This window comes from Theobroma umbraticum, unplaced genomic scaffold (genome assembly GCF_002168275.2).
Source record: "Theobroma umbraticum cultivar Fairchild unplaced genomic scaffold, ASM216827v3 scaffold_30.0, whole genome shotgun sequence".
Classification (NCBI taxonomy): Eukaryota; Viridiplantae; Streptophyta; class Magnoliopsida; order Malvales; family Malvaceae; genus Theobroma; species Theobroma umbraticum.
In genome coordinates this window covers 4695260-4711662 of record NW_018397254.1, presented here as the reverse complement: position 1 = coordinate 4711662, position 16403 = coordinate 4695260, and the positions used below count along the sequence as shown (strand labels likewise).

General features: G+C 36.4%; 2 protein-coding genes and 1 pseudogene across 4 annotated transcripts; 2 read left to right on the top strand and 1 right to left on the bottom strand.

Moving 5' to 3' along the window:
- Positions 1 to 1301: 1301 nt before the first annotated feature.
- On the top strand, positions 1302 to 4360 carry LOC110428312 (BTB/POZ domain-containing protein At3g05675 pseudogene; annotated as a pseudogene). Its single transcript, XR_016351384.1, has 2 exons — positions 1302 to 1735; positions 2903 to 4360. The product of XR_016351384.1 is annotated as a BTB/POZ domain-containing protein At3g05675 pseudogene (transcript).
- A 550-nt stretch (positions 4361 to 4910) lies between these two features.
- Positions 4911 to 8457, top strand: LOC110428334 (uncharacterized). The gene is made up of 3 exons (XM_021444150.2): positions 4911 to 5475; positions 7107 to 7255; positions 8104 to 8457. The coding sequence occupies exons 1-3, from the start codon at positions 5299 to 5301 to the stop codon at positions 8240 to 8242; spliced, it is 465 nt and encodes a 154-aa protein (XP_021299825.1). The 5' UTR covers positions 4911 to 5298; the 3' UTR covers positions 8243 to 8457.
- Positions 8458 to 9246: 789 nt separating this feature from the next.
- On the bottom strand, positions 9247 to 12508 carry LOC110428321 (dof zinc finger protein DOF4.6-like). Of its 2 annotated transcripts, XR_002446436.2 has the most exons (3): positions 12251 to 12508; positions 10130 to 11719; positions 9252 to 10026 (listed from the first exon to the last, which is right to left on the bottom strand). XR_002446436.2 is itself a non-coding variant. In XM_021444134.2 (2 exons), the coding sequence occupies exons 1-2, from the start codon at positions 12272 to 12274 to the stop codon at positions 10904 to 10906; spliced, it is 840 nt and encodes a 279-aa protein (XP_021299809.1). In that variant the 5' UTR covers positions 12275 to 12508; the 3' UTR covers positions 9247 to 10903. The 2 variants fall into 2 exon arrangements, 1 of the variants encoding a protein (XP_021299809.1); XM_021444134.2 differs by having other exon boundaries at positions 9247 to 11719.
- Between the last annotated feature and the right edge of the window lie 3895 nt (positions 12509 to 16403).

The following is a 16403-nucleotide window of genomic DNA, read 5'->3' as shown; positions in this document are numbered from 1 at the left end:
TTTTAGGTGGAAATCTTAAGCTTTTTGCTCTCTACTCTCACAGGAGAAGGATGGAATGCAAGTGTCACTTGGTAAGGGTGTCACATTATTTGTCCCACCACGACTAAATTTCTTCTATTAGCAGTAGATTTCATTAATTCTTTAAACTTTAGATTGAAGCAAACGTACTAGCTCTTCTAGTTCTTAAAATCAGTCAATCTCTTCATGTTTTTGATATTTTCAATAGTTTAATTGATCAAATTATTTTATTAAAACATGTGATTTACTCAAATTAATGAGATTATTAAATAAAGATTAAAAAAAGCACGTGATAAAGTTCAATTCATCAGTATTTTTCATTAATTAAGAAAAAAAATTGAAGAAATAAGCTATATTTTTCGAATTATGACCATTTGAAGAAAGGCGATGCCACAATCAAAGATAAAGAGGAGAATCCATTGAAAAAATACCCTACAGTATTAAATGCATAACTTGGTTTATTTTTCCTTTGACTTTCTTAGTCTTGTTTAATAATCACTGTCACATTTTGGAATTTAGTGGCTTTCTCGATAGCTACTGGTTAATCATAGCTGCAACTTGTGCAAGTGGGCTTAAAAATCTTTAATATTTATAATATGCATTATTTTTTAATTCAACTTGGAGATGTTCATAATACCTTTATCTTTTGGTAATATTTTCAATATCTCTTCATCAATGAGCTATTAGAGGAGATTGGCCAAACAAAAAAGAGCTCAAGGAAATGAATGGCAAGCTATTGGCAACACAGGCGCAACGTATACATACCTATTCTAGATGGATTTCGAGTTCCTCCTTTCCATACCACTTTAAAAGGATGTATATGGATTTGTGATTTAAACTCAACAGGGTTACAAGCATGAACTTGGGTGGACAGATATAGCAAATTACTCCACATTTATTAAATTGGAGAATGAGTTTCTTTACCAGTTACCATGAAATGAACAATGATTAATACTTAATTCCTTTCTTGTCTTAACATACATGTATTTTTATTTATTTTTCTGTAAACTGGTCGAGGGGCATTAAACAGCACTTGCAACTTATACAAGTTGAGGGTACAAAATGGGAAAAAATAAAAAATAAAAACCCCTCTCAAACTATTGTTCTTTAGATCCTCCTAACCCTCCTACCAGTCAGTTGTGAGAATTAGGCTTATCCATTTGCACTTCCACGCCTACTTTTTTTTTTTTTTTGGTTTCAGAAATCCTTTTCCTTTTTCATTTTGGGAAGAAAGCAACTTTATTTAAGCTTATGTGATATGAATTGAGATATCATAAAACTAAAAAAGTTGGGAAATTGGAAAAAGTGGGTTTGTTAATTCATGACTTTTTGTTGAGTTCTTGATGTTCATGATTTAATCTAGCACAAAATAACAGCATCTCTCCACCAATCATTTGTTACCCACCAGTTATCACAGGTTAATGTCCCAAGGTTTTACACTTTTGCCCTTCAAAGATTGTTTAACTTGGATGCCCTCAGGAGAGAGAAACCACTTGTCATGTTTAACATGCAGCATGAGGCCAGTTGTGTCAATTCAAAAACTTGCCTTGAAGGTGCTCTGGATTTGTCCTTGGTCCATTTCATTGCCTGACAACTGAACTTGCTTTCCACACCCAAGGGAGAGCAGCAGTTCCGTGTTTATTACTTCAGCAGATTTGTTCTGTTAAAAGTGAGAAAATATATGTCTGCTGTTAATGCAAACTGGGTCTTTGAAAAGGTTAGACTTTTTTCGTTATTCAGATTCTCACTTATGAAGTTTTTCTTTTTTTCTTTTTTTTTTTCATTAATATAGTCAAACATCATGTTTAATCGCTTATTTGATTTTGCTATGTTGTGAATCTTGGGTAAGTTTGAATCAATACTACAGCATTTTTGATGGAGCTAATTCACTTTGGGATGTTAGGAACTTAGAAAATTTCTGTCTTTGGATCTTGTTTTATGAAAACCCTGTTTGGTTGCCGAGGAAGCATCGGGAAAGACATGAAATATAAGTTTTGAAGATCATCATACTCTATGTTTTGTTGGTTTGGATTAAAAAGAATAATCAATGAAGATATGGCAACTAATTAATATCTAACTTTGAAACTTAAATTTCTTCTGTTATTCATAAAATATGATGCTTAAATTTCTAAATTGAATCTTCTTGGTGATATCTAAAATCCACCTAAATGGTTTTTCGTTTCAATAAGAAATAAGACCCATTAAACGTTTTTACAAATAAAATTGATGATGAAGTTACTACCCTTTAACCAGATTTTTCTTGCAGGTGCCTTCCTAGCAATGAACTTTAACTCTTCCCTGTTTAAAATATATGTCTTTCCTAGACACTGAATAGATGTCTCAAGCCCTGATTTTATGCTTTCTCAGATGCACTTCTGTAGAAATAATATAAATAAGAGGAGGATATCATTGATATGTGTTTAGCTATTGAGATTCAGATATGCTGAATTGCTGAGCTGTTGTCTCCAGCTCTGTGGATGTGGAAATGGTTTTACACTTTTACTAATACATATGGGTGGTAGCATAACAGAAAAGGGAGCTGAGAGTGTTTTCATGATAGTTTCCTTTATCTTCTTCTTTTTGAAATTAGTATATATTATCTTATTAGGGGGAGGGGGAACAGGGAAGGGCTGGAAAAGAAAGGAAAGGGGGTAGGCTTCATAGTTCCTTTTGCCTTCTTTTCTAGTGTTCTTCTGTTAACTTTCTCTCAGACAGGCTGTTTGCAAAGATGCCTGTGCACTCTTGCACATTAGTAGGTTGAATCATTAGGTGTAATGAAGCAAATTTGGACAGAGGATTGTTTCATTCTTATACTTTCTCAATTCAAGTCAGTTGCTAATTTTTATTCTTTTTTACTAAACTTCAGTTTGAACATCTCTTTCAGCTGTCTAAAGCATGAATTTCGTATTGCTTCTCCTTTCACATGGACCTAACTGCAGTAGCCGAGCCTTGCAATCTTGGTGACAAGAGTACAAGTGATGTCATTCTACGCTTGAGAAATGATGAAGGAAGACCTGAATGGTTCTCCTCCCACTCCTCCATTCTCATAAAGAAAAGTAGGTTCTTTGCAGATCAGCTGTCTAATCCAGACTCTGGCCCCTGCATTGAAATTCAGTGCCCAGACTCTACTTACGATCATCATGTTAACCTTTTGAGATTATTGTATCTCCCTACTGATTCACTTTTGGACTCCCTGGACTCAGTTAAATCTGCTATTGGTATTCTTCAGTTAGCAGTTGTCTTCCACTGTGAAGACATCACAAATTGCTGCATCCAGTACTTGGAGGCTATTCCTTGGGAGGATAAGGAAGAGGAACAAATTTTAAAAGCAGTCTCGAAACTGGGGCCAATAGCGATGCCCATATTGGCGAGGATCCAACCAGTAGATGTAAGTGCCACCAAAAATGTATTTGTTTCGGCTGTTCGCTTTGCCACGTCAATTGGTGGATCCTGTCCACCCTTTGGAGATGAGCTTAAAACGTCTGCTCAAGAACAAGTGGAATTCATGCTTGGAGGAGATGAGGATACCCCACTAGTTACAGCTGACGATGAAGTAAAAGCAGTGGTGAAAACGGGTCTTTCCCAAATTTGTTCCTCATTTGAAAGGGAGTTGTCTTCCTTGCTTGTTATTTTTGATGTCACTGCTGACACCGTGGAGAATAGAATTTTGCAGAGCCTATCCGATGTTGAGTGGATGTGTAACATACTCCCAAAGATGGACTTAATGAAGGACTTTATTTGTAGTTGGGCTGAAATGTCTGCTAAGGTTTTGGGGGTAGTTGAAGACAAGAAACTCGATAATGTTATGTGGGGTTTGAAGGTGAAGCTTATAGAAGTGACTGGAAAAGTGCTGGACGCAGTTGGGTATGGAAATGTGATCCTCCCTGCACCATATCGGGTGCAGTTGCTAAAGACATGGCTACCCTATATAAGGAAGATAAAACCTCTCCTAGATGCAAACGGCAACAAGGAGACAGATTTTCCTTACAAGATGGATGAAGACCTGTGCCAGAGTATTGAGGGGGCAATTGTATCCTTAGTTCTAGCATTGCCATCTAATGATCAAGCTGATATTCTATCGGACTGGATGAAAACTGAGCAGGTTAGGTATCCTGACTTGAGCGAGGCATTTGAGGTATGGTGTTATAGAACCAAGTCTGCAAAGAGAAGATTGATGGAGGGCTTGGATAGGGTTGGCAATCCCACCATTAGCCTTTGATTTGTACTCTAATATTGTTGTATCATTAATTTATCAAATGAATAGACGGTGGCAATCCCCGATATGCTATTCATGTAATTTTGGCACAATCAAGCTCTACATGATCCTTTTGCCTGTTTTTTTATCCCCTCTTTTCCACGTTGTTTCCAGGCACTTGCTCAGCTGATACTCCCCATATATATTTGGATACAGGGTAACATTAAGAGATCATCAGCCGTGTATTAGGTCGGCATTTGGTGGATCACACCAAACAAATAAGAAAACAAGTCTCATCTTTGCAGTAGCTGTCCGAAAACGAACTGTTGTTGAACATTACTTCCGAATCCGAATTTGGAAATGGATTAATACTTAAATCCTGGTGTGTAGTAAACCCCACAGACAAGCTTGTATATGATACAACTATACAAGCTAATTGAAGTCCCGGATAACTCTATGATTAGATGTGATTCACATGTGACATATTTTTGTAATGCTTCGAGCATAGGAACATTACAACGACTTGTTCTTAAGTTGAAACACTAAAAACCAATTGTCTACCTGAATCATCCAACTCACATTGTTCCCTCCTATGTATACGAACTTTCCTTCGGCGGTAGTCAGACATTATCTGGTTTAGTTGGTAGCCACATCTTACTCTCTCGCAACAAACTCTCAAGTTCAATTCCTTTTTCTTTGTTTTAGCCAATATTTAAAATAGAAATGCTTTGTTTTTTCAAAATTTTAATAGCAGTATTACATATGAATTGATAAATTGATAAAAGTAAAATTGAAAAAGGTTATGGTTATATTAAATTAATTATAAACACCGACTTATTTTCATTGGCGAAAATACTGTACTAAGTTATAAAACATCATCGTACAACAAAAAGAAAGGGCAGAGGGAGCGAGCTTTGAATAGGTAAAACCCAAACACGCCATCAACAACGACAACGGCATCGTACATCTGTCACCGTTGTCGATCAATCCTTGAATCAACATCCGTCAGTTTAAGCAAAAAAAGAAGAAACAAAACAGAGTTGTAATAACAAGAGGAAAGAAGAGAAGAAAAACTAAAGCGAAAGATGTACGTGAGAGCTGTGCCACCGACAGATCTGAACAGGAACACGGAGTGGTTCACGTATCCAGGAGTTTGGAGCACTTATATCTTGATCCTTTTCTTTTCATGGCTCACCGTTTTATCTCTATTCGGTTCCTCTCCTGGAACTGCTTGGACCATTGTTCATCTCTCCCATTTCTTTGTAAGCTCTCTTTTTCTTTAAATTTGATTCATAAAAGTTGGGTTCTTGTTTTTTATTGCATTTGCTGTCTGGGTTTTAATTTGATCGGCTTTTTATTGATGTTTAAGTGAGAAATTTTTTTGATAGGGTTTGGAATGAATTGAGGGTTTGATGATTTCTTGAGACTTTAGCAAGAAAACAAGAAAACAATTTCCTTTCCTTTGTTGGTGGATCAGCTCTGCAATATTCCCTTGACTAGAGATATTTAGCAGGTTCTCTGAATTGCCCCTTTTGGAGAGGAATTGTAGGAAGTTTAAATTTTGAGTTTGTGCTTACTTCTGTTTGGTGGAAGTCTAGTCAATGATTACAACTACTCAAATAATATGTTGATAGTATTAATTGATTCTCTTTCTTGTGTTTGTGAATTAATTATGCATTGTTGCCATCAGTTTCTTGCTCTGTGTAATGCCGATATCCCCATGTCTATTGGAGGTTTAATTAGATAAGGTGAGGATAGGTTTTAGCACCACTGCACTAGCACTTGGATATGTATTGGACTGATATTTTTTATCTCCAGTTGCCAATAGACAAATACTCTTAACAATTATGTCATAAGCCATAGTCTTCTTGGTATCATTAAGGTTAGGCATGCTGCACGAACAAGCAAATAAGCTGGATCATGTTCTCTTTAACAGCATAAAGCTCTCTCTTTTTTTCCCCTCTTTTTTGAATCAAAAGTAGTTAGTGAACTGAATTTTCTATTGAAAATTTTGTGTATGAACTATTTCAAATTGGCTTGAAATGGTATATTCCTAGCTTACTGAACTGCATCTCTACGACAGATGGATCTTGTCCTTTTTCTGTACTAGACTTGCAAGTTGTGTGAGAAAGTCAAGAATAACACCCTATTCATCAAATCAGCATGCTTAATTATCTTGAGTCTTTAAATCTGTTGTTTGTCCACATATTGGGTGGTTGTAAAGGGCTAATAGACCTTTACACTTTTAGATCAATCCCTTGGAGTAAGGGTGTGATTTCTTCCTCCTGAGATTTTTATCAGATAACATCTACGCTATCACAAACTGTTCTCATTTGTCATGATTTGGGTGTTATACTTTTCTAGTTTGCTTGATGGTTTGATGTGAATGAATGAATATCTGAAATTTTTATATCGTTGGAGGGCATGGAGAGTAGCAAATTGAAGGAGCCACACTAAGTAAACTGGTGATTGCCAGTATATGTCAAATGTTTTGGCATGTCCCTTTAAAAGCTGTCATTCCTGCAATTCTTGCTTTAATGCCCATGAACCACAAAATCTCTTCCCTTTCCCTGATCATGCTGGAAATTCATCTAAATTACATATATGCTCCTAGATGTTTTTATCTTTGTGTCGGTCAGACTTCAGTTCTTTGAATTTCTGCTTCCATTTAATGCTAGCTGTTTATAAATATGAAGCAATTGTTAGACCTTTTTAGGAAAGAATAATATCTTGTTTGAGATTTGTTTGTCATTATTATGCCTTAAGATAGACCCAAGAAGTTATTCTGTTTTCACTATAACAATTATAAATGCTCTATAGCATCCCATGTTTATTAACTTTGCTGTCTATATTTCGTAATGAGTGTTGTGCATGGGTTTACATCTTACTTCAGGTCACGTATCACTTCTTTCATTGGAAAAAGGGAACACCATTTGGTGATGACCAAGGAATCTACAACGGTTTGACTTGGTGGGAGCAGATAGACAATGGCAAGCAACTCACTCGCAATAGGAAGTTTTTGACTGTTGTACCTGTTGTGCTGTAAGTATCACTTTCACATGTGCCTGTATTTAAAATTGGAACAAACAATATCAAAATATTTTCAGTTCATGGATGGGGTCATTGCACTAAAAATTACAATGAGGTTTTCCCTTTTAAATTTCATAAAGATAGGAGCACCTACAATTAGATGACTAGCAAGTTATGGTCAACTAATGCAACACCCCTGGATGTCTATTGTTCAAACAATTAGTTTACAAAAGACAGTTTAGGGGACATGCAATGGATTTAGACCTCATCACTGTCCATTCACTAGTGTGATTGTGCATACCTTGGTCATTCATCTTACTTTGCTTTGGGAAGATGAATCACACAATGGGAATAAAATTTCTACCCAGTATAGAGCAAAGTACTTTGTAACATGCACTGGTTTATATGGCGAAAAGCAATTACTACTTCTTTCTATTTGTCATATAACATTTTACAGAAAAGTTTCAAACCGTATGGCACTTTGCTTAGTCAGTTGAATTTGACCTGTATAGCTTTGTAATACACTTATTTCTTGTCTCAGCGTCATTGTTATCTTGACATTTTGAAGTGCTTCTTCCATTGTGCTTTTGAGGAATGACAGTTAACAGTTGATTGAAAATTTTCATGCATCACTCACTAGGCACTACTTTGCTCTTTCATGATGAGTTCAGTGCTTTTCCGCGTATTGAACAAGCTGTTGCTGTTGCCATATTGTTCTATGGTTCTTAATGGAGCTTTAGGACATCGTTACCTTTGATAAGAGCACTATGATGTGATGCAAGACATATTAGAAGAACTTTGTTATTTTCTTTCACCATGATTGGTGTCATCCGTCTCTTACCATACATTTTATTTACCAGGTATCTTATCGCTTCACATACAACAGATTATCAAAACCCGATGCTTTTCTTCAACACACTGGCGGTCTTTGTGCTGGTGGTTGCAAAGTTCCCTAACATGCACAAGGTCCGTATATTTGGAATCAATGCTGATCATTGAATTGCGAAGGAATTAAAGTCTGGTTCTTCCAGTAATGTGTTTCATTATTTTGTCATTCCAGTATAATAGTAATATCCCTGTACAGATAATGAAACTGAAAAGGGCATTCTTATTTCTCTTTAATGAAATGAATACATATACCTCCCCTCCTTTATGCCGGGGAAAAATACATACATTGCACTTTCTTTGCAAGCTAAATTCGGTGGTTTTGATCTTGCCCTGTTGTTATTATCTTAAGCCAGAAATCTCTTCTATTTCCCTCAAACTGCAGAGACCTGTAATTTAAAGAATCCGAGAGAGTAATGAGCATCATTGTTCATTATTGTCCAAGTCTGACTTCAATTCTCCTTGCCTTGAATAAACCGAAGTGCTGCGACAAGTATCTGATCAAAGCGGACAAGGACATGATTTGCTCTCATAACATAACTTCGAGTTAAACCATGGTAGTGTTTTTGACCATTATCATTAACATTCTTTTAGTAGGATCGAGGTGTAACATTCGAATTCAAATTCTCATTCCCTTTCTTTATGTGGAAAAAAGAAAACGAATGGCAAGCTGGTCTTTGATGAGTAGCGGCGGCATCCGATCTTACAGTGGAAGGACATGTACATGTCGGCAGTGGGTCAATGGCCCATGAAGCCTTGAGTGAAATACAATGACTTGAATCGCAAGCTAAATTGGTACACGCAACGCAACCCGTTGATCATATGTCAAAAAGAACCCTGTGGTTTTCGACAACACGGTTCTAAGTTCAGGCCGCTCAGACAAGATAAAGCTACCGGTTTCTTCTTTTTTGATGTATATAGGAAAGGCTGTCGTTTTTCTAATTAAGATTATTTTACTTGAGTCATCATGGAACAATGACGTTTTAGTTGCATTCGATACTTAATTTCAACACATGACTGATGGAATAAGATTATACTATTATTCTATGGAAGCCAAGCAATCCTTTGAAATTTACAATTAAAGAAGATCAGAATATTCATGTAACATTTGGCTACTTCAGGCATGCACTTTATTTATATGAATTCGAATATCCCTTTGTTTTCAGGTGCAAGGAAAATGAGTTTGGGCAAGTGCAAAACATAGGTCGTCCCGCAGGTGGTTGGAGGTCTTATATCAGACCACCTATCTCAGACAACAAAAATACAAGAGTTGTTTCTATAATTTGGTCTTCCCATTTTCCCTATGCTCTTTCCATAACTAGCTTCCTTGCTAAGGAAACATTTGAATCTGGGGCTCCAACCTTGTTGTTAAGGGAAAAATGTATTTGTCATGCATTCTTGTTGTTTAGACGAAAATGTAACGCGGGGTGGCTGGATATTCTGGTTTCCTAACAGGCCGTGGAGAAAGTAAAGTAGGATCAACAGGCCATTAACTTAAAATAATTTTGGCAGAGGGGAAAAAGACTTCCATGATAGGGAGCCTTAAGACATTTGCCATTTGCCAGATATTATGCACACTAAGTGGCTTACAGCAAAGAACAAAATTGAACTAACAAATTAATAAAGGGGTCTAGATCCGGATTGATCAACCATAGTGGGGTGCATTATTCTTTCAGCACACTTGTCGAGGGGAATGTTTGTGGGTCCCCCTTAGAGACCAAAGAAAGGAGGCTGTGTCAGATCTTTCTCAATCTTTCAATTAGAAAAAGGGTAAAGAGAGGGTGGCATGGAAGCAATGATCACTCTCATGGCAAATGGGGCTTATTGTGAGGGAGTCTTCAAAACTGTTTGGATATAGAAAACCAGTAGGTGAACTTTCGGACTGAGGCAAGCTGGTTCTATAGCTTCCAGAATAACACAAACTTTCAGTTACTATCATTCATTCTGGAATTCTTTATTACAAATTAGCAATATGGCATGTGGAAAGATCAGATTTCTTACCTGGCACTTCTCCTCTCTAAGCTCCCCCTCCACTTGCTTTCACGGATAAAGCCGCAAAAAGGGTTTATTTTCTGGGTTGAATGTATCTCTTTGGTGATGATGCCATGTTCTGAAAGCCTGTTATTTTTCAGTACGTATAATCTGAAAGCCTGTCTACAATAGAAAATAAGAGACGGAGAGAATTTAAAGTTCCCATTGATGGAATCAATTGGAGATTCAAGATTATTAACAACAATAATTTGTTTGCTAGATCGAAATTAGAAACTAATGAACAAAGTCTTTAATTTCCAACCAGGGATTAATTCCTTACAAACTTGAACAATATACATTATTTTTTTTTTTTGTACTTGTACCAAGCCAACCAATGACGTATAGGGTTGCCCTTCTGCTCTCTCGGTAGGAGTATATCAACCTGTAATAAAGGGTGTAGGGCATGCCTCTCTCTCCTACATGTTACCCTAAAAAACTTCTGGGCTTAGCTTGATATCTTCTTCTACCATAACACAACAGTATATCCCATGTCACCCTTAGTGAAGCCAACCTAAAAAAAAGCTTCAAATTCCCACCAAAATTAAATAGTAAAAGGAGATAATTAAGGAGAAAAAGGAAGGATTATAGAGAGAAAGAAACCCATGTATTCCTATCTGTTAGTAATGAAGAAATCAAAACAAGTCACCCACCTTAACAAATTAATAAAAAGTTAAAAAGAAGACCCAGGGGAAAGAAAAAGAAAGAGAAAAAAAAAGAAAAGACCCATATTACTTTTCATCTTCTTTACCATGATCCTCCACCTAACATTCCAGGCCAATATCCCGCTGAATCTCCTTGCTCTTTATTTTGCTCAATTTCAGTTGTGCTTGAGACTTGCTTTAGATCTTCAAATGGAAACAAAAGCCTCCCTGTTGTCTCTTGAACTCCTTGGAGACTCCCATAACCACTCCCAAGCCCATCCAGAGAGAAATTTAGCGTTGGTTTAAATTCTTGCATAGGAAACCCAGATGTATAAACTGTGTTTGGATCTGGAACTGACATGGGAAGGAAAGAATTCAACCCCCTAGAAGAGATTCCGGTTAGCAACTCCAAAGCTGAAAGCTGAGATGTAGGAGACGAGGAAGAAGGAATTTGGCTCTTATTGTTCTCTACGCTATTGGGAACTTGAACCAATTCAGAGATACTTCTGTAACCTTGACTGGCTGGGAAAGCTAGGTTGAGATCTTGGCCGTCATGGATCTTAGGGTTTTGAGTAGAAGACTGTGACAAGCTTGGTGGTGTAACCAGATCAGGAAGCTTTTTGGATGATGATGATGATGAAGAAGAAGAAGAAGCTGATCTCTTGTTCTTTCTTGAACCACCTCCAACAGGAATATTTCTGAGGGAACCACCTTCAGTCCAGTACCTTCTACAAGTTTTGCAGAAGTACCTAGGCTGTGTGAGACTGTAGTTGTTGTAGTAGCAGAACTTGGTGTTAGTGGAATTGCACCTGGGACAATTCAAAGCTTGTTCCTTTTGAGGCCTTGCCTTCCTCTCTAAAGCTGCAGGCTTTGGACATGTATTTGTGACTATCTCTTCTATCGGTTTCACCACAATCTCCTAGAAAGACGAACAACATAAAGCAAAAAGAAAGATAAATGAAAAACACACATCAAAAGGGAAGCAATAACTTCAAGATGAAAGAAAGATGATCAGCACGGAAAAAACTGAAGATTAAAAAGAAGATATAACAGACAAACGAAAAAAACCAAACGGGTTAACTGCTTTACACTTTCCAAGATTATAACAGCCTAATAGAAAAGAGAAAAGAAAGGCGAAAAATATTAGAAGAAAAAAAAAAAAGGATCTCCTGACTCCTTTCCTTTATCTCATATGCAAAAGAGAAAGATAAAGTGCAAAATGTTGAAGAACCGATAAAAACTAAATCCAATTGAGTGGGGACTTCAACTATAGCCATGAAAACCATCACCCTTTTTCTTTTGTACAATATGAACACCATCATCTTTTGCAAAGAAAAGTATCCATTAAACAAGCAAAAAAGATAAAACATACAATTGACTCTAAATTATTCCTTTGAAAAGCCAAAAGGGTCTCATAGAGAAACAAGAGGCAGGTGATAGATCTCTCTACCTGTGGCCATTGAGCAGTATCCATGGATGAAACTGAAGAAGAAGGAAAATGAATAGTATCTCTTCAGTATAAGAAAGAAAAGAAGTAAACAGTTTTCAATCGAAACTGGTTTCAAAAGCAGAGGAAAATGAATTGTTTGCTGGTTATTGAGGACGTTCTATGTATGTATCACCTTGCTTTATGGGTTGTGTGCATATTAGAGAGAGAAAGAAAGAAAGAGAGATGGGCTTCTGTGTCAAATACTAAATATATGTTACATGTGTCTTTTATTCCATATAATAACTCCTAAGTGGGAATATTTGTTTCTGCAAATATTATAATAAATTTTTATCTAGTTTTTGTGAATAAAAAATGTGGGTGGTTTATGTGTGTATGCTTACATGTATATATATCCTGTGGTGGATGACCTTCCCCTTTCTGACCAAATCATCTGATTTTTCTCAAAAAATTTTTGTGTCAGCTTGTTCTATACCATAATTCCATCCCTAAAACCCAATTTGCTTCGTTCGTTTTTCTCTTTGACTTGGGTTGACTAGTGTTAGTAGAAAATGGGAAGAAGAAAAGCAAAGGACAAAACGAAAAAAGTTGATGAAAGAAATTATCCATTGAAAAGATCATTAACTGCTGCGTGAGCTTTGATCAGGAGCTAAAGCCATACAAGCCCACAACAGTCACTCACATTTTAATGAATAGTATTTTGAGTGAAGAAAGAGGCAAAAATATTCAACTACAATTTTGGGTCCCAACGCTTTTAAATGCAGATGGTGAATTGGTCCATGGAACGTGTAATGTAATGTAATGTTTATGACACCACTTTAATAATATAAATTTATTCAAGTACGGTGCCCTTTTCTGCCTGGAGCTAGCTAGCATGCACGTAAAGTGACTCAGGATCCACATTCCTCTTGTGCTAATCTTGGTAATGCTAGGTAATGACTTAGCTTGTAGCCAGCCATTTGCTCTCAACTTGTCATCAGCAATTTGCTGCATCACTCCCTGCACATAATCCACCAAGAACAGGGCCAGTATCAAGGCAACCATGTATATACATATGACAAGTTAATGCTATTCTCCAATAGCCGATATCGCATGCTCAGGGCTTGTTGAAAAGACAAAAGAGAAAATTAATGGCGTGTCCTTTGCATAGCTAGGAACCATGCAACAAAGAGAGATTTCCCATTTTCCCTACTTATATACATATTGAACATTGAAGGAAAGTTCTATTGGATTTTCATCTCTTTTCAAAAGAAAAAAACATACAAGAAGTTGACGGCATTATCCCATCTGAGGAAGCAGCTTTGCCCTTTTCTTTTTCTTTCTTTTTTTCTTTTTCTTTTTGGCTTTTCTCTTAGATGAGGATAAATAGAGAACGTACTCTAATGATCATAGAGGAAAACCTTCTCTCAAAAGAATTTTGAGATAATAAAATCAAACTCATTACAAGAAGCAAATAAAAGTAATTTACACGTGAAAAGACTTAGCAAGATTACCTCATTACAACATATAACATGGTTATGATTATGGTTTATTGCCTCTTATTTCTATTATATATTACTACCATATAGTACATATATCCTTTTCGTATACTTTTAATTATTTCCAGCCTTTTCCTTTTTCTTCTCTTTCCGCCATTATTTAACTTCAAATCCATTACTTTTTAAATTGTTCCCTCCACACATTATTCACTATAAACAGTTGGTTAGGTTAGACGAATGTTCTTTTTGTTTTTGTCCAAACTTGCGTTATCTCGAACTACGACAGCAGCTTACTAAGTCGGTCAGTTTGACCTTATCAAACTGTCCGATCTTAAACCGCAGAAGGAGCCAATGACATTAACCAAAAGAAAATCCTTCAAGCCCAACTCTACTATTCACCAAAAAAAAAAAAAAAGGCCTACCCCAAACGCTCCCCTAACCGTTCACATGCAAATCAGTTTATTTCACTTGTCACTTAAGACTACGGTTTTGCTAAAGCTCAAGTCACCAAAAGAAACAAGGGCCACATCTTTAAGCTAATGATTGAACGGTCGTGATTGGCTGGATTCCTTTTGGTCATGATGACTTTGATTGATTAAATGGGACCTCCATCCATCATCGGTTGGGCCACGTGGTTATCTTTTTGAACAAAACTCCTGCAATATCATATCATTACCGTACCTAATTATACCTCCTACTGGCAGGCCCATGGAATACCGCATCACTTGCAGCTATGATTTTTTCATGCACACGTGGTTAACATCCACTGGCCGTGCCTAGATCAATCATAACGTTCTAAGCTGAGGAAGAAAGGGGGGCCCCAAGAGCGAAGACATAATGAGATTGGAGGATCATTTGCTAATTAGGCTTGTTTGGCAAACGGGGCTCCTTGATTATTGCCAACAAATTAATAGTAATTAATCCCATGCATAAATTGACATTGTTGTGCTGCGGAATGTCCACAATAGAAAGATGTGTTTCTGAGTTCTTTTGTCATTTTGGACAGTGAAGGCGATGATTAAGCGACATATAATATACGGCAATTAATGGAATGACCTTCATTCATTGTTAATTTGATTTGTTTCAATCAAAAACTGATTAAGCGAGTTGTTGAGTCATTTGCAGGACTATGCAATAGCCTTCAATCTAGTAAGCAAATTCCGCGACCTGTACTATCATTGGATCCACGGGTGTCATTTCATTCATCATTAAATGCAAAGAATTCATGTTCGCTTTTTAGTTTTTGTAATTTGTAGTGCTTTTCTTTTGTTAAGTGAATTAAAAATATGTGCCAAAAACCTATATAGACGTGATTTTATAAATAGACCTATTAACTTGAACAAATTAATGTAAGGCAAAAACCTCTGACAAGTCCGGGCTTCATTTATGACTACACCCTAATTTCATAAGGTGAGGCCCAAGAGGGGGAAACTCAAAGACTTGTGAACTGTACAAAATCAGGAAGCTTATATTAAAATGCGACCATTGTCATGTGGTACATTTATAGTGCTATATTCCACGTCTCTTTTACCCTTAAATGGAAAAATGTTACAACATACGTCTATTCACATCTATTAAGATGGCAAATTTTTGCTAATATATACTAACTAGTTGCAATATATTTTCTTTATCTCCTTTTAGGTAAAACTTCAAGTTAGATTCCAACGGTTCCTCCATCTTCTTCGAGGCAGCAATGGAGAGCTTGGGTCTTAGCGTCCTAGCCAACTCAATTTGAGTATTTTCTTTGCTTTTCTTTTATCCATTAATAAGTTACAAAGTAGTGATGATAATTAGAAAATTGATAATTAATAATTGTTGATTCAATTAATTAATTTTTTTATTTTGATCATAAAAATTACATTTAAGCATCAGTTCATTGAAGTTATTTTAAATGTAAATTCACAATAAAAAAATGAAAAAGAAATTGTATTTTTATACTCTAATTTAAAAGTGAAAGCATCCCATATTTTATTAAAAATACTTAAAAAATAATAAAGTGTTGAACTAATCGTCATTTGCAATTAATTAAAAATAGTAAATAATCACGCATTTATTATTTGCATTATCCATACTCAAAGTATTCATGAGTACAACATAGCTCTAGTTCTAGTACCTATTTTGTTGTACTATGTAATCTACTCTAGAGTAGTAGTGAATGGCGGCGTATTGAAGCCGTCAGATGTGGGGTATCTCCAATGTAATGGACCCACCAAAACCAGCACCCACCCAAAACCAACGTAAACACCTCTCTTTAATTCGAAAGTCAGAAAATATTTTCTTATTAAAATTTAAAAAAGAAAAGAAAAGAAAAGAAGAGTGCGGCAGGTTGAGAGCTGAGGGCTGCGTTTGTAACGGGAACAAGTGGGCGGTAGTGGTGTTTTTGAGTGGTCCCCATTTCCATGCGCATGCTCCATCAGCTATTCCTACCCAACCAAGCAAAGAATCCAACCACAGCCGTCGGATCAAAAAACCAATCCAAAAACAAAAAAAGAGAAGAGAAAATTCCCCACCCTTGCGCTTCATCATGTCACGTGACTGACACCATATTTGACGTGGACCGCATGTGAGCTAGCTAGTGCATTCCAGGTCATCCATAAATTTATATTGTATCCCAGTATAAAAGTTCTACTACTATACTCTATTCAACTTGACGAGTTTTGTCATACCGTGGCACTATT